Genomic DNA, 21,339 nt, shown 5'->3' on the forward strand with positions numbered 1-21,339 from the left:
CTTCATCTTGAGCTCCCTATCACTAACAATGAGGCACAATGTTTGATGAGTTTCTTTGGATTTTGGAGCCAGTATGTATCATATTTAGGTTGCTTTGCCCATTTACTAGGAAGCCTGAAAAGTAATCTGTGGCCCCATGGTGTGTGTGTGTGTGTGTGTGTGTGTGTGTGTGTGTGTGTTTTACTGTATTTACAATAGTCTTTTCTACACCTGAGCAGAGGACATGTCTTCCTGTGTGTACATGGAAATGACAGTGGACATGAGTAGGGATGGTGTCAGACTGGCCTGAAAGGCAATATGCCTACCTATCTCTATGAGTAACTTATGAGTCAGGCTTCTGGAAGAACTGTGGTGAGTATTACACATCGCAGAACCCCAAGACGTGAACAGGGATCTCAGATTTCCTTTTAAATTGACTAACAGCTTATCTCATCTTGATGTTAAGAATTGTTCAAGGAGTTTGCTCATTCCAGTGTGAACCTACCTTTTACTTATGCAGATTGTCCATAAGAAACTTGTTTAGTTTTATATGCGTGGTGAAAGGGACAAACAGATAAGAAAGAGGGCAAGTGGCCAAGAAATTGACATAATCAGTGATAGTATAAAAAGTTAATATCTCCCCTATTAAAAAAAATAATAAATGGGGGCGCCTGGGTGGCTCAGTCGGTTGGGCGACCGACTTCGGCTCAGGTCATGATCTCGCAGTCCATGAGTTCAAGCCCCGCATCAGGCTCTGTGCTGACAGCTCAGAGCCTGGAGCCTGTTTCAGATTCTGTGTCTCCCTCTCTCTGACCCTCCCCCGTTCATGCTCTCTCTCTGTCTCAAAAATAAATAAACATTAAAAAAAAATAAATGCATAGTTAATGTAAAACATTGCAATAACACAGAAAAGCACAAAATTTCTTTTTTTCACTTAGAGATAACTACCATTAACATATGACCCATTCCAATCTAATCCCTATTCTATGCTATGCCTATATATATGTGTGTGTGTGTATGTATTTAAGCAAATAATAGTGTATATGTTTATTTATTACCAATTCTTGAAGTTTGCATTATAGTGAACATTTTTCCATGTCAATGAATATTCTTATAACATGACTTTTGATGGTAATATAGAATTTTCTTTTTTTTAATGTTTATTTTTGAGAGGGGGGAGGGGCAGAGATAGAGGGAGACAGAGGATCCAAGGCAGGCTCTGTGCTGACAGGAGACACGCCTATGTGGGGCTTGAACTCATGAACCACAAGAATCATGACCTGAACCAATGCTGGATGCTTAACTGACTAAGCCACCCAGGAGTCCCTAGAGATTTTCTTAAATGGAAAAAGCAGTACATTTCTCAAGCAGTGACCTATTGTTTTTACACTTAATAACCCGTGCTTCTTGTGGAGGCTAGCTGCCAGGATAGAAAATTTTATGGATATGCCCCACAACAAGCTATCACCGTATATGGCTTTACTAGATCACTGAGCATTATTGGAGGGCATCTGAGGTCAAGAGCTATTCCACTAATTGAAATACTTAAGATATCTTTTTTCTCTGTAGATTTCCCCAATTCCCCTTTTTGGCATTAGTCACAGTAACATTCATGTCATTTTTTAATGTAACCTATGTCAGTTCTGGGAACAGCATTTGTGAAACAATGTATTTTACATAAAACACAAAGCTGACTGCAAAACATATCTATTACAATGTCACAGATGTGAGTCATTCACCTCCTAGATACTTATTGGGTGCCCAAAATAAACAGAGCAGTACCTTTATGGGCGCGCACTATTCCACTGAGTTTCCACAATGTGCAAGGATCCTAAGAAACAGAGTTTCTTTCAAACAGTGTATTATCTCTAGAGAGGGAAAGGATAGGGAACGAAGACGAATTAACAGTACAAAAGAAGTCACATGGCAGTATGCGATGATAGGCACAGGCAGTAGGGGCTGTCTGCATTTAAGACCCATCCCTGAGGGTTGGAACAGTCAGAAAAGGCTTGAAAGGATTGAGAAGATACAAATGAGAGCGGAGAGCTTTCAACCAAGGCTAGGAGACAAGTACATGTATCCCTGGGTACAATATAATCCACCTCACCAGAAGAAGGTGTGGGAGTCAAGTCTGAGAGAGTGCCAAAGAGCGAGGTCCTTGAATGCAAGGCCATGGGAGGCAAACTCACTGCCAATGTCCTACAAAGAGGCTTTTGAGCAGTAGAGTGACATGGTGGACTGAATACTTGATGGGACACAAGTTAGTTCTTAGTCTTAGGTTCTCTGACATCTCTTCAGGAGGACAGTGAACTTATGTTGGAAGTGAAAATTGTTTACCCATCATCACTTTATTCCTGTTCTTTGATCAAGATCTACATGCAGAAAGTGGTCCATTAGTAAAATAGTCAGGTTGAACTTTGGGCAGTGGCAGTGTTGGTGCCAATGAGGTTTACATGAAGCACCAGTATTGCTGGTTGAAAACTTTTCTCATTGAAATAGTCCGGTTATAAATTCATATGTAGAATTTGTAAAATTAAATTAAAAGTTTCTGTAATTGATCCAGGTTTTTTCAGTGAAGTTTCTCTTTTTGTCTTGGTACATTTTTATATTATAAACCAAATGTAATATCGTTGAAGACATTTTGAAAATAGAAACAAAATCCTATAACCAAATTCTAAACATAACTCTTTAAATTTTACATGTCTTTCCAGTCTTGCCAAAATGTATGTTGGTTTTTACCCATTTGCAATGACATCTTGAAAGCAATATAAGTATGTGAACCTAATATACCAAAAACATGTTAACTGGTTATTGAACTTAGAGTGTATAATTGAGTTTTAATTATTATTATTTTTTTATTTTTATTTATTTTTAAGTTTTATTATTTTTGAGAGAGAGAGAGAGAGAGAGAGAGAGAGAGAGAGAAAGACAGAGGGCAAGTGGGGGAAGGGTAGAGAAAGGGAGACACAGAATCTGAAGCAGATTCCAGGCTCTGATCTGTCAGCACAGAGCCCAACTCAGGGCTCAAACTCTCCAGCCATGAGATTATGACCTGAGCCAAAGTCGGAAGCTCAACTGACTGAGCCACCCAGGCTACTTTAATTATTTTTTAAAGTAATAGTTGCACATAATAAAAACGTACCTTTCTAGAGAAAGGTAAAGACTGGCTGTAGATCGCTCTCTAATCGCTGGCTTTATGTTCCTCTCCATAGAGCCTGACTGTCATTAGTTTCTTATGTAGTCTTCTAGAAACATCTGAAGGCCAAACACACAGACACACACACGCACGCATGCACCTGCATGCACATATACTATGTGTGTGCGCTCTTGCATGCGCGCGCGTGTGTGTGTATATATATATATATATATATATATATATATATATATATATATATAGTAGCCTCTGGATGTGTATAGATAGAATATTTACCACAGGTGCAACCACCTGCAGGGAAGACCTGTGGTATGCAGGGTGTATCAGAGTGCCTTGCATGCAGTCCTTGCTTTTGCACACCGATATACACTTTGCTTTTTTTCTCAAGTAATGTGATTTGGATATTGCTCCACATCACCACACACCAAGTGCTTCCTTCTTCTCAACAGTGCTGTATTTTAACCACTTCCTGCACATGGATCTTTAGGCTGTTTCCATTTTTTTTTTTTTTTTTTTTTTTTTTACTATGAACAATGCTCTAACAAATATCCTTACACAGTGTGAAGTTATTTGTAGCATAAATGTCTAGATGAGGAATTCCTGGTCATCTGCAGCATCATATACTGGAAACAGTATATGCATATAAAATTATGGTCAATAATATTGTTATTGTTTACTGTTTTTACTCCCACCAACAATGTATATGAGGCCTGTTTCCTATACCCAGGCCAACGCAATACATGTTAATCAGTCTGAAGGGTGAAAAACTGTCTCGATTTAAATTGCGTTTAATCTCGGGGCGCCTGGGTGGCGCAGTCGGTTAAGCGTCCAACTTCAGCCAGGTCACGATCTCGCGGTCCGTGAGTTCGAGCCCCGCGTCGGGCTCTGGGCTGATGGCTCAGAGCCTGGAGCCTGTTTCCGATTCTGTGTCTCCCTCTCTCTCTGACCCTCCCCCGTTCATGCTCTGTCTCTCTCTGTCCCAAAAATAAATAAACGTTGAAAAAAAAATTAAAAAAAAAAATTAATTGCGTTTAATCTAAAAAATTTTTAAACTGTAGGTTTTGAGTGCTTTTGGGTAAAGTTTTTCCTGTAATTAGACAAGCAAGCATCATCCATGAACCTGGATGTGAAGTCTGCTTGAGCCTTGCGTGTTGGTATGAGAATTTAGAAGAGCTGGGCAAGCGGGGCGCCTGGGTGGCTCAGTTGGTTGGGCGGCCGACTTCGGCTCAGGTCATGATCTCGCCGTCTGTGGGTTCGAGCCCTGCGTCGGGCTCTGGGCTGACAGTTCAGAGCCTGGGGCCTGTTTCAGATTCTGTGTCTCCCTCTCTCTGACCCTCCCCCGTTCATGCTCTGTCTCTCCCTGTCTCAAAAATAAATAAAACGTTAAAAAAAATTAAAAAAAAAAATAAAAAGAAGAGCTGGGCAAGCGAGGGTTCATCTCTGCCTGTTTCACATCAAATTCTAGGTACCTGTCTCCCAGCTGAACCCGCACATCTGCAGAATCACGCAGAGTAACAGAAATAATGGGAAGGAGAAAAAAAACCGATATTTTAAAGACAATTTGATCTGGGAGAGGCTTATAGAAATAAGCATTTTTATTCACTATTTCTTGCTATTTCTGCGTTCCACTAATTGTCAGGAATTACCGCCCTTTACATTGCGTGTCGTTAGCGAACCTCAGCGGAACTGAACCTGTTTTAAGAATTTTTTTTGGAGAAAATAAGAGTATGCTGTAGGGCAAGCTAGTTTGCAAATTAGTCCCCCCCCTTCATTATTTATTTTGAGGAATTGGACCTGCAAGACAGGAATATGTGTGTCTGAATAAGATCTTCAAACGAGGCTACTCAATGTTCAACGCAGAAGCCTCGAACACATCACGCAAAATACGTTCCAAAGAGAAAAATATAAAGCCTCCCCGAAAAAAATCTTGATCTTCCTCTCCATGCGTAGGAAAAATCTGTATTATTGCAAAAATATATGTCCATCCTCACTGGATCATATTCTATTCTCTTTCAATAAGCTTTAGATGCTAAAAAAGTGAAGAACAAGGTTTAGTGAGGTTAACACCTAAGTGCAAAGCGCAAATTTAGATTTGGGCCCGGAGCTGTGCAATCCGGATTTGCACGTCGAATCCTATCCCTACCCAGGCAGGGGAAGTACCCGCTTTTATCTTCAGCTGTTTTAAAAGCAAGCGGTTGTTAACCGCCCCCCCCCCCCCCCCCCCAATTCTGCCCTTTGTGTTAGCTGCCTCGGAGTTGCCCTTTCGCAACCTATCAATCTAGGGTAGAAAACACCTTGGGGCAGCCCCACCGCGGCCCGTCGGCGGGGGCGGGAGGAGGGTGTCCCCCCCTCCCCGCCCGCCCGCTTCCGGCTCCCGCGCCCGCGCCCCGGGGGTTCGTCTCCCGCCCCCCGCTGCCGAGCCGGATCGGGGCGCAGGGCCCCTCTCCAGCGCCCCCTCCCCGGCGCGCTGCGGCTGGCGCTCCCCAGCGCCCCGCCTGACGCTGCAGCTGGGCCGGCGATTCGCCATTGGATTAAAAATAGCAGCGTTCCCCCCCCCCCCCCCCACGCCCGCTCGTCCGCCCCAGGCCCCCGGTGCCCGTTCCCGCCCCGCGGCCCGCTCCGCCCGCCAGCCCCGGCTCGGCTCCGGTCGCCCGCGCAGCCCGCCGCCGCCGCCGCCGCCGCGGGCAGATCCAGCGCTCCGGCTCGGCTCGGCTCGGCTCGCGTGCGCGCCGCGGCCATGCAGCGCCGGGGCGCCCTGTTCGGCATGCCGGGCGGCAGCGGCAGCAGGAAGATGGCTGCGGGAGACATCGGCGAGCTGCTGGTGCCCCACATGCCTACGATCCGCGTGCCCAGGTCGGGGGACAGGGTGTACAAGAACGAGTGCGCCTTCTCGTACGACTCCCCCGTAAGTGAGGCTCGGCGGCGCTCGCGGCGCCTCGGGGGAGGGTCGCGGTGCCAGCGGCCTGTGGCGGCCGCGAGCCGCGGAACTGGGCGGCACGTGAAGCCGGGGGAGAAGATGCGCAGTGGCAGCCGGGGGACCTCCTCCCGCGGCGGCGGAGTTGGCTCAGGGGCACTGCAGTTCGGAAAACACTTAGTGAGCGCCTGCTGCGTGCCGGGCGCTGCTTTCCCCGAGGCTGCTGCAGCTGAGCACTGGGTCGCCGAGGCTTAGCTCCGCCAGCCTTCCTAGGCTGACTGGGCCCCAGCTCCCAGCTGCCTGGCCCCAGCCCCGCCACCGTTTGAAAGGTAGATCCAATGGAAGAGTTCCCTGATCTGAACTGCACGTTGAGGATGATTTGCGTCCTTCCCGGGGCGAGAGTGGAGGGCGGGCGGGTGGACCGCATCGATCCCCCGTAGACACGCACAACCCTTCTCTTTCTGGGACCGTTTGCTCTGCCCAGGGATTCCCGCTCCTGGACGATTCTGATTTCCTCGCTGAGCTTTTCTATCTCCACTTTGCATTGCTCCCCCACTCCTTTTCTTCCCGTTAGAATGTCACAGGAAACCTTCGGGTGCCTCCAGTTGGGCAGCAGAAATAGGGGGTCTACTGGATTATTACGGTTCCTTTAAGTCTTTCCCCTTCCTCTTCTAAATGAGTAGCTGGGGCTGAGATGCATTAGTATAAATTATTAAAAGTTTAGTCGCGGGTTGTGACCTGAGACTGGAGGGGGAAGTTACGACAGATCACCGCCTTCCACCCAGGGAGGTTGGTGGTGTTTTTCACCAGGTGGTATGTATATGTGTGACAAGGAAAAGGAGGGTGAATGTCCCTTTCAAGAGTCAGATGGGCTTCAAAGTGACTCAGCTGTCTGGCGTTTATCATGTCTTTTTGAGGACCAGGTTATTTTTATCCACCCACTTTAGATCTCATGTGTCACCGGCAGATCTCAATGCAACCGGGAGGTGCGTTGGATTAGAGGGACTGAGGCAGGTTTCAAACAATAGTCTAACACATTTTATTCACATTATGTAGAGTATCGTTGGAGGGGGAACAAAAAGAAAAACCAAATGAGAGACCAATTTTCCAAAGTATCCTTTATTATCTGGTGGGTTGATATTGGCTGATGTCAAAGCATATTTGTTTGTTATACACATTGGAGTCCCGGAATTAATATCCTCTCTCTAGGATATTTAGGTTTTCTTTTATGCTAATTTCAGATCATTTGGGGGATAAAAATTTTGCTTTTCGTTCATTACTTATTTATTTTCTTTCAAAAAGGTCTAAGTGGAATGAGATGGTTTTATTTAATACTTACATATTGTGATCACACTACTTAAAGTGACTGTCAGCGGTGTCATTAAATCCTGTTCTCCACAAAGTATTTGAAAATGCCATTTTCAGATCTTGTGTCTAGTGATGGGCAGGTTCCCATTAATAGCTCCTAAGGGTGGAGAGGGATGATGGTCTTCCCTAACTTAAGCAACTGACCGATTGTGAAGTCCAGGAAGAAGAGAGTGGCCTAGTCTTTCAGGATAGCACAACATGTAGAGTGGATAAAGCTACTTTTACTGTATTTGATCTGCGCTGCTCTTCAAATTCTTAAAACTTTGGTATTAAAAATCTTTACCACATGATATAGTATGTGGCAGGTGTGAAAAAAAAGCTGATTGTTTTAATTCACTTCCACAAATAGTTACTGGGAGTTAACTGTGTGCCAAACACCATTCTAGAAGCATCGTGTCCAGTGTAAAATGATGATTTCATTCATGTCACAGTAGTTCCTTGGGGAGACTGGGCTTATTTACAAGGCTGATGAATCATTATATTTCATTATCTATGGGGAGAAAGAGAAAGAAGGTTTTATAACAAGTGATGTCAAAACACTATGTATGATAACGCAAGATCTTTCTCTCTGGTACTGCTTCATCATGAATCACATACAGGTTCTTGAGCACCTACTGTGTGCCAGCTCCTACATGCTCGACTGTGAGAGCCAAACAGTTAAATCCACTGGTGCCAAACACACCAGAGGCTTTAATCTACAAGTGCCACAGGACTGTGGTAGAGGAAAGGCCAAAACCATGTGAGTGGAAAAAATTATCATCCTAGCATTGGATACTTTTGAAAGTAGCCATAGGTAAAGATGGATAGAAATAAAAAAAGACCAACGTGCAGTAAAGGTAAATCACATGGGCAGACACATAAAGTGTGAATGTGTTCTCCTTATTTGCCTGTGATGTATTGGGAAGAAAAAGATTGATTTAATAAGTAGTGAGGTCAGAACCAAGTAAGTAGAGAGTAGACGATGAGAGCCTTGAATACCTACAACAGGATCTTGATTTTATGTGGTCAGTTATGGAAAACTGTAAGTTATGTGATTTAAAGTGGAGTTAGAGGAAGACTAAATTGATCATTTTTTTATTATGTATCTACTATTTCTCAGGCATGGTGTGAACAGCTTTGTTATTCCTCACCTGTGTGGGTATGAGGATTGGGTTGGACTGTATGGTAACTCATTTCAGTGTTCCTTCCTTTCCTTCCTGTCTTCTAGGACTTTGCACATGGCAGATACTCAGTAACACTTATGGAATGAGTGAGAATTTGTTTTTTTTCACCTACCAATTCATCCCAATTTCATCCCAGGCCCATCTTCTCACCTTGACCTACAGGTTCACCTCTCCATGACTTGTTTCATCTTGCAAGATGTGTAATGGGACTTTCCTGGAGAGTGAGGACTTTGCATCTTTATCCCCAGCTGCTGGTGCAGCATCTGGCATATGTATATGCCAGGAACTCAACTAATGCCTAGGAAATGTATGAATTACATGTGGTTATAGGTTCTGAAAATGCTGAGGATACAACATATAAGAAACAGTGTGAAAGGAATCATGTAGGATTATCATGTAGAATATGGTGACTTTATTGACTGTGGGGGACAGATGTGAGAGAGAGAACCAGACTGGCAGGGTTTGAACCCCTGCTCTTGTCTCCCAGCTGTGTAACTTGTCTGTGGTCCAGTTTCTCCCTTTGTAAAATGGGGGCAATAATAGAACCTACCTCATGGAGTTGTTTTGTGGATTAAATAAATTAATATGTGAAGAGTGCCTGGCCAAGTAGTAATCACTATGGGAAGAAAAGAAAGAGATAAAGAGAGTCAGTCACGGGTTGTAAGCCCAGTCTTCAGAGTTATATAGAAAGGTTGGTGTGGTTAAGTGAAGACATTGGTCCGCACTTTTCTCACAAGCCTTCATGGACCACCATATAAACTCTACTTCTCTCCTTGGTTGTCGAACCCCTCATTCATCTGCATACACTCTGTCCTGCCTCCCCTCAGCTTCTAGGTTGCCAGCTCTGGGGAGGCCAGTCTCTGGGTCTCCAGTGGCTAAGACTCATATTTCCTTTCCTGGAGCCACCTTCCTTTCTTGATCATCTTTGGGAGTCTTTCTCAGCCTTCCCTTTCTACTTGAGACTTCATCCCTTTCTCTGAAGCCCATTTTACTTAGAGTCTATGTCATACAACAGAGCAGTTACAGTCTGTCTTCCATAGTTTGTCATCACTTCCTTCTCTTTTCACTTAACTGAGAGTTTTAAAACATCTGCTAGATGTGAAGCTTTTTGCCAAGCTTTAGGAATGGGGACAAGGAGGGCCACTCTTGTGCTATGTCCCTTCCCCACCTGTCTGGATGTGGAGCGCTTATCTTATGCCTTGTCTTAGGTGGGGTCAACTGAAAGACTGAGACAGGAGCTTAGCATGGGCAGTTTATTTTGGAAGGGTATCCCAGGGAACATAAGAGGAAGAACGTCCAAGGGAATAATAACAAAAGGAAAAAGGGAAAGCCAATCCAAGAGTGAGTTATGGAGCCAGCTGCCGCAGTGGACCACTGGTGCTCAATCCAGCCAGGGACTTCCTGGGGAACTGTTGAATGTATCTCAGTGTTCTCCGCCTGGGACATGGACGAGGGGAGTGTTTATCCACTGGCTCCCGTGGTCTGTTGATCAAAGGTGCTCCAGGAGTGAAATGCTCTCACTCTTCGAGGTTTGTATTTGTGCCAGAGGGGCTGAGCAGGCTTCCCAGCACCAGCAGCTGCTGAGAAGAGAGAGGTCTCAGGCCACACCTGCTGTGACAAGCAGCTGCAGAGGTGGCTCAAGAGGATGTGAGAGTCCCTCATTCCTCTCCTTCCCTTCCAGCATCAGCATTATTTTGTCAGAGGGATCTTGTTTCCCATTCTCTGAAGCTCTGAGGCCCCTTGGTGATGTTGAGATGTCACTGCTGGTTCTCCACATTCCTGAAAGTCTTTGTAAAACTCTGGGGAACTGGGGCCTCAGGGTAGGGGCTGGTTTACATATCCATTGGGAAAGGCTTTGCGATCCTTTACTTGTAGGAACAGTTCCTGTTAGGGACTCACTGTGAGCTGCCTTCCAGGCAATGAGACTTGTCATCATGGTGGTTACTGTAGGGGAAAAATAATTTGGGATCTGTGTAGAAAATTCCTCCTCCTAAGGGATCAACAGATACAAGATAGTAAAACATTTATTTTTTCCTCTTTGAAGATATAAACAAACTAATTCTAATTAGGTTTACATATTAAAAGTTCCTTTCTAAAAGCAACTAACAAAAACATTTTTTTTAAGTTTATGTATTTATTTTTGAGAGAGAGAGAGAGAGAATCCCAAGCAGGCTCTGCACCAGCAGTGCTGAGCCCAAACCAGGGCTTGAACTCATGAACCGAGAGATAGTGACCCGAGCCGAAACCAAGAGTCAGATGCTTAACCGACTGAGCCACCCAGGCGCCTCTAAAACATTGTTTTATAGCAATGATTCTCAAGATTCTTGACCCCTGTATACTCAGATATTTTCAAGGACCCCAAAGAGATTTTGTGTGGTTTCTATTTATATTTACCATATTAGAGATTAAGACAGAAAAATTGAAAACAACTTCCACTCTGTTAGTTATTAGGCTGATGATGTCATCAGATGTCATGTAGTCTTCTGAAAAATGCCCCTGTATGCTCAGGATAGAACAGGAGTGAAAAAGGTAGATAAGTTCATGTCATGAAAATAGTTTTGACCTTGTAGATCACTAAGGGTTTGGGGGCATGACAGGTCATACTTTGAAAACCCAAGATCTAGAGTTTAGGTAAGAAAAGTACAACTGGCTGCTTCAGTAACACATCTCACCTGTGTTGTGGCTTTTATGGGTTCATGTTTTCACATATGTGGGGATTGAATAATTGATTGTTAATCTTAGCTCAACTATAGAAGTCATATGTGTCATGTACATTATGTTTTAAACTCATGCCCATTTTTTTGAAGCAAATTAAAATGTACGGAATTTGACTCCTTTAGAAAAAAATTACAGCTACTTTGCTGGGAATTGTTGGCCTTTTTGGAGATGAGAATACCTTATTCTTCTGTGAGCGTCACTGTAGTGTGATCTGGCTGGGCTGTTTCTTTGAGAACCTAAAATTTTAGCACCCTGTTTTTTTCCTTTGGCCACTGGCTGGGAGATTTTTGTCCTCTTTTGCCCGGAAAGGGAAGGTCTGCCCGCCAGTACTTGGGGAGCAGGGAACTGAGTGGGAGGAGAGCACGAGGGTGGTCTTGGCATCTGGATGTTGAATACTGGCTGGATACGGTCTCCTGGTCCTCAACCCGTTTTGTTAAGCCATCTCCCATGTTGTAGGGGCTGGGAACCTGGGCACTACAGTTGCCAGAATCCTTTGACAGGAGGGTTCTGATTTCGGTTCTGCCAGCGAGAGTTTCAGAAGAAGTTGCTACTGCTATTGCAGCAAAGGTACATACCAGATGTGGGATTTTCATCAGCTTCAGAGTATCCGTCTGGGACTCAGAGCTACCTCAGCCATGGGGGAGCTGGGATCATCTTTGCAGTTTTTTAAGATGCTTGTGCATCTTGATTTCCTGAACATGAATGGTGGTTTCTTTGACCTTGGCTCTCACAGCTCCAGCCATGATTGTTAAGCAAACCTCTAATGCCCTGTGTTAAACGCCTCCCTGCCTGAAATACCTAGAATAGTTGGTATTTTGGGTCTACATCTGGACTGATAGACATACATTACACATACACCTCTAAGTCTCCATGTATTCAGAATGGAACCCTTATTCCTACCTGAACTCCTTGTCCCACAGACCCGACTGCTGTGTTTTTACCTGCTTCAGAGAATAAATCTCCAGGGGTTACCAGTGTGGGAGGCACCACTGGGAGTGGAGGAGGGATTTGGGTTTCTGACTGCTTACCTGGATGGATTTCCAAACCTTCCTTCTCCCTTTTTCTTTTTTTTTAAATGTTTGTTTATTTTTGAGACAGCACAAGCAGGGGAGGGGCAGAGAGAAGGGGACAGAGGATCCCAAGCAGGCTCCCACGAGCCTGATGTGGGGCTTAAATGAAGTCGTATACTCAACTGACAGAGCCACCCAGGTGCCCCCAAACTTTCCGTCTTGTTTTACCCCTTGTTTCACCCCAGTTTCCAGAGTTACCTGGAGCTGCCGGTTGTGGAGCCTTTTGGAAATTCAGGGGTATATGTAAGATAGGGTCTTGGTTTTCTCTGTTGCAGGCCTAGGGTTCAGCTTTGTTAGCTCGTCTTAGTCTTTTAGTGCTTCTCCATCTTCAGTCCTGTTTCTATGGTTTATGTGTTTAAAAACATAATATTTTGCGGGATGCCTGGGTGGCTCAGTTGGTTAAGTGTCTGACTTTGGCTCAGGTCGTGATCTCACAGTTCGTGGGTTCAGGCCCTGCATCGGACTCAGCACTGACAGTGCGGAGCCTGTTTGGGATTCTCTCTTTCTCTGTCTCTCTCTACCCCTCTCTGACTTGTGCTTTCTCTCTCTTTCAAAAATGAATACACTTTAAAGAAAATAACATTTTTACAGTTCTTTTCTTTGGGTTTCAGAAAGGAGTGAATTGATTTATTTGTGTAATCTGCCCCATGTACGCTAGAATCCCACTTTTCCAAATGAGTAATGAAGAAGTCATTTCCTATCTCTTTTTGGCTGCCATTAATTACCTTTTAAGTTGTATCATTTTTAGAGTTAAGGAGTGTAAGGGACGATGCTGATCCTGTCAGGGAGCCTTTTGGGAAAGTTTTTGTTCTCAGTTGTAATGAGTCTGGACATCTGTGCAACTCCGAATTCTCTTTCCACTCCCCTGTGTTGTCCTTCTGTGGACTGGAGCTCCGTAAAGGTGCTGCGCTTCATTTAGGGCCACAGGCTAGGAGATGTACGATATTATCAACTCTGCCTCCCTCTCCCTCTCCTGCTTTTAAGGAAACTGTGAAATACACATAACATAAAATTTGCCATCTTCACCGTTTTTAAGTCTGCTGTTCAGTAGGCCTTAGGTACGTTCACACTGTTGCGAAACCATCACCACCACCCATCTCTGGAACTCTTCATCTTGCAAAACTGAAACTCTGTCCCCCCCTTGAACAATAACTCCCCATGCCCCATCCTCCGGCAACCTCCATTTTATTTTCTGTTTCTATGAATTTGCTCTAGGTCCTGTATCTAAGCAAGATCACACAGTCGTCATCCTTTTTGACTGGCTTATTTCACTTGCTGTAATGTTTTCAGGGGGTGTCCATGTTGTAGCCTGTGTCACAATTTCCTTCCCTTTTAAAGCTGAGTAACATTCCAATGTATGTGTATAATGCATTGTGTTTATCCATTCACGTGCCGCTAGACACTTGGGTTGTTCCCACTCTTTGCCTGTTGTGTGTAATGCTGCTGTGGACGTGGTGTGGCTCCCATTAGAGACCAGGTTCTGGTGTAGGCTCCTCTCTTATCCTCGGCCCAGGCCCAAACCCTCATCATCTCTTGCCTGGACTCTTGCGCAAGAAGCTTCTTCACTGACTACCTTGCTTCCCTTCCAGTCTGCCATAGTGTACGCAGTTTTTCTAAAACATGGGTCTTACCATGCCACTTCCCTGCCTAGATGTTTTCAAAGCACCATTGAGACTTTCCTAACACAGCACCTCAAATCAGTTTACCAAGTCGATCCAACTTTCCCTGCCAGTGTTGTTACTTAGCACCCGCCCTCTGCTTACGGTCCCTTTGGCCAAGGGACTTTGCCTTCTTCACACGCTCCATGCTTTCAGCACTCCATGTGTTGGCTTATGCTCCTCCCTTGGCCTGGAATGGCTTCTCCCAACCTCTCACCCCCCTGGGAAAACCCCACTGATCCTTAAAAACCAGCTTGGTTGTTCTCTGTGAGGCCCTCACCACTGCCCCTCCGCCCCCCAGCTGAGTTAGACACTTGTTTTCCTGTGCTTTCAAAACACTCTGTACATCTCCATCATGGTTGGGATACTGCTTGTCGAGGACACGGAACAGTTGGGGTCTTAGAGAATTAAAGGGAAAAGAGAAGACAGAAGACTGTGCCATTTGTAGACCTGTGCTAGTCATGCTGCATCTGTCCCTTTTTCCTCCTATTTTTTAAGAATCATGAGCATATCTTTTGGAATAAAAAATGTTATTAAAATTAACCAATACCATATATTTATTCTGTCATATTATAATCTGAAAAGTTGTAAGCTTGACCCTTGTCAAGCTAGGGAAAATTGTCTTGGGTACTTGCTGAGTGTTTTGTGTGTTGTGATTCTAGATGCCACAGGGATCTTGGTAGAGGTGTTCACACATGGTGGCCCTGAGGGAAGTGACAGGAGGGCTGGTCTCTGTGGATGTAGCTCAGGCATCTGTGCTGCTGCTCACGTCCAGTATTGTGGGCCGTCAGCCCAGGACTCCCCTTGTCCCCGTGCATAGGGAAGATGGGAACAAGAGCAGCTATTTTTAGGGCTGGAACAGGAGGTCAATACAATAATGACCAGAATTGAATGAATCTGAACATGCCTGCAGACTAGAGATGTTGCTTGAGGTACACAATAGTATGTGCTTCCTGTGATGAGATTAAAAATAGAATGTTTTGGGGGCACCTGGGTGGCTCATTCAGTTAAGTGTCTGACTTACGATTTCAGCTCAGGTCATGATCTCACGGTTCATGAGTTCGAGCCCCACATCGGGCCCCACACTGACAGTGCAGCGCCTGCTTGGGATTCTTTCTATTTGTCCCTCCCCTGCTTGTGCTCCTGGGCTTTCTCTGTCTCTCTCTCTCTCAAAATAAATTAATTAATTAAATAAAAGTTTTGTGTTAATTAGCAAGCATTAATACTTACTTAGAACCTACAATGCATGTAGCACTGCCCTGGGAGAGTTTGAGTATTTAGGAGGGAAATAGGACCACAGTAAAGATGGGTATGGCATGGATGTTTCTAGCATGGTGGAATATGAGTGCCAATTTTGTGTATCTGTTAGGTGTCAAACACGGTAGTGGGTACTTTTATATACATCTCATTTAATTACAATAGTAACTGGCTTGTAAATTATAACTACTATTGTTACTCTTTTTTACAGAAGAGGAAACTGAGAGTCAGAGAGGTTAGGTAGCTTGTTCAGGGACTTGTTCAAAGACTGGTATATGACACAGAAGTGACTTAAGCCCTGATGTGTCAGGAGGTTAGACCCTGCAGCACTAAATAGGGTATTTAAGTTTTAAATAACATGGCACTTGTAATGTATGGAGATTTCAGACATGAGAATGAATAATCAGTAAAATCTGGCAAAGTTACTGGTCTGGACACCTGGATGGGATCTGAAAAAGTGGCATTTTGTGGGAGGAGGGGACGGAGGCACGGAGCTGGGACCGAGTTCCGCACACATGTAAGGAAGAGGGGGAGACTGGAAAGCAGGACTGAATCCTCTGTGGCTTGTAATGGTGGGTCTTGTAAGGTTAGGCCGGATGGGCTGGCCAGTTATGAGCTAGGGGACAGTGGTTATTTGCTGTGGCTGTCCTGGAAGTGGAGTGAGAAGTGAGGTTGAGAGGTGGGGAGAGCTTGAACGTGGATCGAGCTAGGGCTCCTGTAGTTTTGGGGGTGGGTACTTTCATTGGGGTGATGACAGTGGGGCTAGAGATGGCAGGGTGGCGGGAACAAACTCAGAAATTTTGATCAGTGTAGCTTAGTGACCGAATATGCGGTGGGTGAAGGCGTGGAAGGAGCTGGAGGTGACTTCGAGGCCTGGAGCCTGACAGAAGGAGCGTATCAAAGGCATACATGAGGTAGGTGAGATGGTCAGTCAGGTGGGGGAGTACTGCGTGGAGAAACTCAGGAGCTTGGGGCCCTGTGTCCTCCAGGAATTAGAAATCTGAACAGATAATCACGTTGCATGAGCAGTCATAGATGGAATACATGCAGACTTTACTGTTTTATGAAATAAAATCACTAGAGTAAATCTGCCCCATATGGACTCCATGGGCGATTGGCCTAGAGGCGAATAGCTCTTGTGAGTTGCACTTATGGAAACTTTCTCCTAATCAAACCAAAGGTTGCTTTTTTGGTCTTGGTTAATTTTTTGGGTGTGGCTACACAGTGGTGACCAGGACACAGATGTCTCTGTCCCAGCAGCTGTTAGAAATAGGCTTAGGGGCACCTGGGTGGCTCAGTCATTTTAAGGTCCAACTTCGGCTCACGTCATGACCTCACGGTTTGAGCGACAGAGTCCTGCATGGGACTGCACTGACAGTATGGAACCTGCCTGGGATTCTCTCTCTCTCTTCCTCTCTCTCTCTCTCTCTGTCTCTCAAAAATAAATAAACTTAAAAAAAAAAAAGAAATAGGTTTGGTGGTCTATTAGTGGGATTTGTGGATTGACTGGCCAGGAGGAAAGAGGAGCAGGCAGGGGTCAAGGGTGAGAGTAATTCACCTATTGTATCCTTTAGGTACAGCTGCTGAATTGCTCGTTTGGACGTGCCATTTAGGTAGGTTCTGCCATTGAGTCTCCAGCCTGAAGCTTTGGAAGGAGCCCCAGCTGATGTGCACTATATGTCTAGGCCTGCAGCGGGATCACTGACAGATCCAGCCTAGTAGCTGGACATCAGTTGATGAGGGTGGGTGAGCCGTGGGGCCGCCAGAGCCTGCAGCTGCTTCGCCAGGGTCTTGGACCCCAGCACGTTGGGTGTCGCTGCTGTCTGGTCAGGGAGCTGTCAGCCTGGAGCAGCCATCTCCCGGGGACCCCAGCCGTTCTTCCGAGTTTGGGAAGTGGAGATGGCAGGGCCTGCCGAAGCCTCTCTTCTCCCCTTCAGGACAGCATGGCAGAACACCTGGCACAAGCCACCTACTCGTGTGCTCTCCTTTGCCTGCCTGGTCTGCTTTCCTGGAATGAAACAGCTTTGGTAAAAAAAAAAGAAGAAACTGCTCTTTTCTCCGAGTTCCCGTGGTGGCGTGTGCTTACTGACAGCTGCCCACCTAGCTCCTGCCACCAAAACAGCATCTGCTTCTCTGTTGCACCAGGCAGCATGTGGAGGGCCAGACTGGCCTGGGTTCCACCCCTCCCCCCTGCACTGTTACTACTGAGTAGCAGCATGACTTCAGCTGGTGCCTTACTTTCATTGAATTTCTCCGGGCCTTTGTCTCTGTAGTACCTACCTTGCAGGGTTGTTATAAACATGGCTTCCCATTAAACCTACTTAATGTTATCTACCTCTCTAGTGGGATTTCGTGGCAGGGATCCTTCTGAGAAGAAGGTGAGATGGGTATTTATAGGGTCTTGGGGTTGCCAAGGAGAGACATCCCGTACTTGGCAATTCTGCATGAGGTTCTGCCCTACAGCAGAAGCCTTGGACGTGAAGGTGTGCTGGCTTCCTTGGACAGGGGGTATTCTGTTCAGCGCTATTATACTCAAATCCAGCTCATCGTGATGGACTTTTATGGGTTCTCCTGGAAACCTAATCCTCACATTTAATAGAGTTTGTCAGGGGAAATGCATCCTGAAGAAAGCCATCTGTTTTTAAAAATGAGAAGAAATGAGTATAAAAGGTTTTTACCTTTGACAAGGTAGTTTCACATTTTCTCTTCTTGTGTGTCAGCTGGGAACTACTTAGGTGGATCGTGGCTTCAGTTTAGCACTGCTGAGGACGCTCACCTCAGTGTCTTCACTCTGATGATTTTTACTCTGCCCATGTGTCCTATGAGCATCATAGTAGCTGCTCCACAAGCCTTGCCCTAACCCTTCCCCAGCCGTTCTGGTGACAGCATCCTCATTGCTCCAAATACCCAGAGCAAGCATTTGGTTTTATCCTTAGGAAAAAAGTTAATACATGACGCTTCAGTGGAACAGTAAATTTGTGGTGTGTCAGAATGTAGCTCTTTGAACTCTGCCTTTAGCTGTCTGGGTTGGCTGCATGGCTCTGAGGCATACGTGGGAGCCCTCTGCAGAGAGGAAAACGTCAAAGTGGGAGCAAACTGGAAGAATCATCACTGCATCAACATTTCTAGTTTTTCTTAACACTTCACGGCTACAGGCATGATTTATCGATGTTCAGCAGAGAGACCTACACTCTCCTGGGATTATATGCATTTGGTTTTTTCTACTTAATTTATTTGGATAATTTTATTTCAGTGGATTTGCCGTTGGAAGCAAGGTTTTACAGTTTGCAAATATTGCATTCTGGAAGTTCTGTTCTACTGGTGAACAATTTTTTGACAGTGCTTTTTTTTTTTTTTTTTTTACCATCACATTTCTGCTTTCTGTGGATTGCATGCTGGCTGCCCTTGCTCTGGAACCTTGTTTTACTTTCTTATTGCACATTTGTTTCCCATCTGCCTGCACTTAGTTTTTGCACTTACAAACTCTTGTCTGTTTGTTTTGCTCTAGAAGCCAGAATGTATTGGGAATCTGTGCTCTGGTCATTGGAATATTTATATCTACCATTCAGATATATGGAAGTACCTGCAGGGCAGAATTAATAGACAGGTGGTTGCTTGATGGAAGCAAGAGTTGAGCAGAGAGAGGTGGGTAGTCTTACGAGTCTAAGAGTTAAAACAGGAACTGTCCTTGATCCTGCTCTTTCCCACAAACCCCTACAATCTAATCCATCTTCTTTGCTTATGGGTTCTATCCTAAAATTATAACCTGCATCTGCCAAAGTTTCCCCATCTCTGCTATGAGTCCCCTTCCCTGACCTCTTGCCACCTCCCCCAGGCTAAGCCACCATCTTGCCTTACTTAGTTAGACAAGGACTGTCTAAAAGAACTTTCTGTGATGATGGAGTTGTTCTGTATCTGCACTGTCCAATATGGTAAGCCCTAGCCACATGTGGCTATTGAGCACTTGAAATGTGGCCAGTGTGTTTAAGAAACTGAACTTTTAATTTAACTTAATTTAGATCTAAATATTCACATGTGGCCAGTGGTAGCGTGGGTCTAGATTGCATAGCCTCATGACCATATACTCTCTTGACCCCCACCCTATAGATCCCTCCGGTAGCCAGAGTGATCTTTTAGTAGGATTACATGTCATCAGAGCACCAACTATGCTTCTCTCTCTCTCTCTGCTGAATAAACGCCTCCTGCTCAACACCCCACCAACTTCTCTTGCCCCCAGAGAAGGCATCACAGCTTCATTCTCTTTTGTAGCTGTTTTGCCCTTCACACAGACGATATCTCTATCTCCCTTCTGTAAACATGCATGGTGTCTACCTGAGCTGGGGTACAGTGTCCTTGATTTGTTTCATTTTTTTGTTGTAATTACATTCTCATCTGTCTCCCTGAGATTATATTCCTCATCACCTCTTTTATTGTGTGTTCCCAAATTTCCTTACCTACAGCTTTTGAAATAATCTCTTAGTTTTTTCAGGTCACACTTTTATTGTGAGTTGCAAGAAGATACAGACTCTTAAAGCTATGAAGTTGGTTGTTAAAGCCTAAGGAAAGCTTGGGTTAAGAAAAGGGAGCATTTGTTCTATTATGTGTACGTATATTTGGTTCTAAACATAGTTAATTAAGGAAAATTTTATTGTTTTTTACTATTAAAAATGAATCAATTAATTTTTTTTAATGTTTATGTATTTTTGAGAGAGAGACAGAGAGAGTGAGCTGGGGAGGAACAGAGAGAGAGGGAGACACAGAATCCAAAGGGGGCTCCAGGCTCCAAGCTTTCAGCACAGAGTTTGATGCAGGGCTCAAACTCACGAACTGTGAGATCATGACCTGAGCTGAAGTCGGACACTTAGCCAACTGAGCCACCCAAGTACCCCTGAATCAATTTTTTTTGAGAGATTGAGAGAGAGCATGTGTGGGAGAGGGGCAAAGGGAGAGGGAGGGAGAGAATCTCAAGCAGAGTGTGGAACCTGACACGGGGCTCGATCTCACAAACTGTGAGATCATGACCTGAGCTGAAGTCAAGAGTCAGATGCTTAACCAACTGAGCCGTCCAGTTGCCCCCAAAAAGGAATCATTTTTTCTGAAGAAAAATGAGAAAATGCCAAAAGACAACATGAGGAAAGCAATCCCACATCATCTCTTCATGCTGAGATAACATCGCATGCCGTGTAGTGCATGCATGTTGTGTCCATTGTAACGTCATATACAGGTTTGTTACCTGCTTCTTTCACTCAGAAATACCATGTGCTTTTCCTATATCAGGAATTACTCATTACAAATCAATTTTAATGGCTGAGGAGTGTTATATTTCATGAATGTACCACATACTTGGGCATTCAGGTTATTTCCTTTTACTGTTACAAGCAGCTTGTCAGTTGATTTCTTTTTCTTTGCTTTAAAAAAAATCAGTGTTCTAGAAAATACTGTGTTGTCCTTTTCATCTGCCTTTTGCATGCGTGTGTGAGTCACAGTCTTCCTGGGTGTTAGTATGTAATTTGTCCTGGACGTGGATTTGTTGTGACTCCATCTACCTACATCATGTTTCTCTTTGCGGCAATGACCGCTTGTTTTCCACACTGTTCAGTGGTTATAAAAACAAGTGTTACGCAGCGACTCTGTTTCCTGAGTGCACTGTTCACACAGGCTCACTCTCCCTTCCTGTCTTCCAGCGGAGGCTGGTCTCCAAGTCTCCAAGAACACACCATCGTAAACAAAGTTCTCTGAACACCTACTGATTGACAATGTGGTGTATTTTTATTTAAAATGACTGTTCACTTGCTATTCTGAAAACATGTAACCTTGACCTTTATATTCACCTCAGTTTTAATATTCTTTTAAATGGCAGCGGTATAAAAAAAGGTGACTTCGTTCTTGATGTTACTTCTGAACGGCATATAGGATAATACAATGTAAAGTAATAAATGAACAGCTATGTATCCATCGTATTTATATTGACATGCTTTGAAGAGTGCAATTAAACAACATATGGGCTTCTAATGTTGCTCCTCTCTCTTTGATTGTGAGGTGGGAGAATTGTCATGGG

At 44.7% G+C, this 21,339-nt stretch overlaps 1 protein-coding gene and 1 pseudogene across 1 annotated transcript in view; both read left to right on the forward strand.

The window, feature by feature from the left end:
* The first annotated feature begins 2,392 nt into the window (after nt 1-2,392).
* Nucleotides 2,393-2,521, forward strand: LOC112850656 (U4 spliceosomal RNA; annotated as a pseudogene).
* Nucleotides 2,522-5,719: 3,198 nt separating this feature from the next.
* Nucleotides 5,720-21,339, forward strand: part of USP13 (ubiquitin specific peptidase 13) — a 120,186-nt gene continuing 104,566 nt past the window's right edge. The window contains exon 1 of the mRNA XM_025913585.2: nt 5,720-6,038. Coding sequence (XP_025769370.2) covers nt 5,871-6,038 — 168 coding nt within the window. The 5' untranslated portion in view covers nt 5,720-5,870. The remainder of the gene's footprint in view (nt 6,039-21,339) is intronic.

This window comes from Puma concolor, chromosome C2 (genome assembly GCF_028749965.1).
Source record: "Puma concolor isolate L17-30 chromosome C2, mPumCon1.1.hap2, whole genome shotgun sequence".
Lineage (NCBI taxonomy): Eukaryota > Metazoa > Chordata > Mammalia > Carnivora > Felidae > Puma > Puma concolor.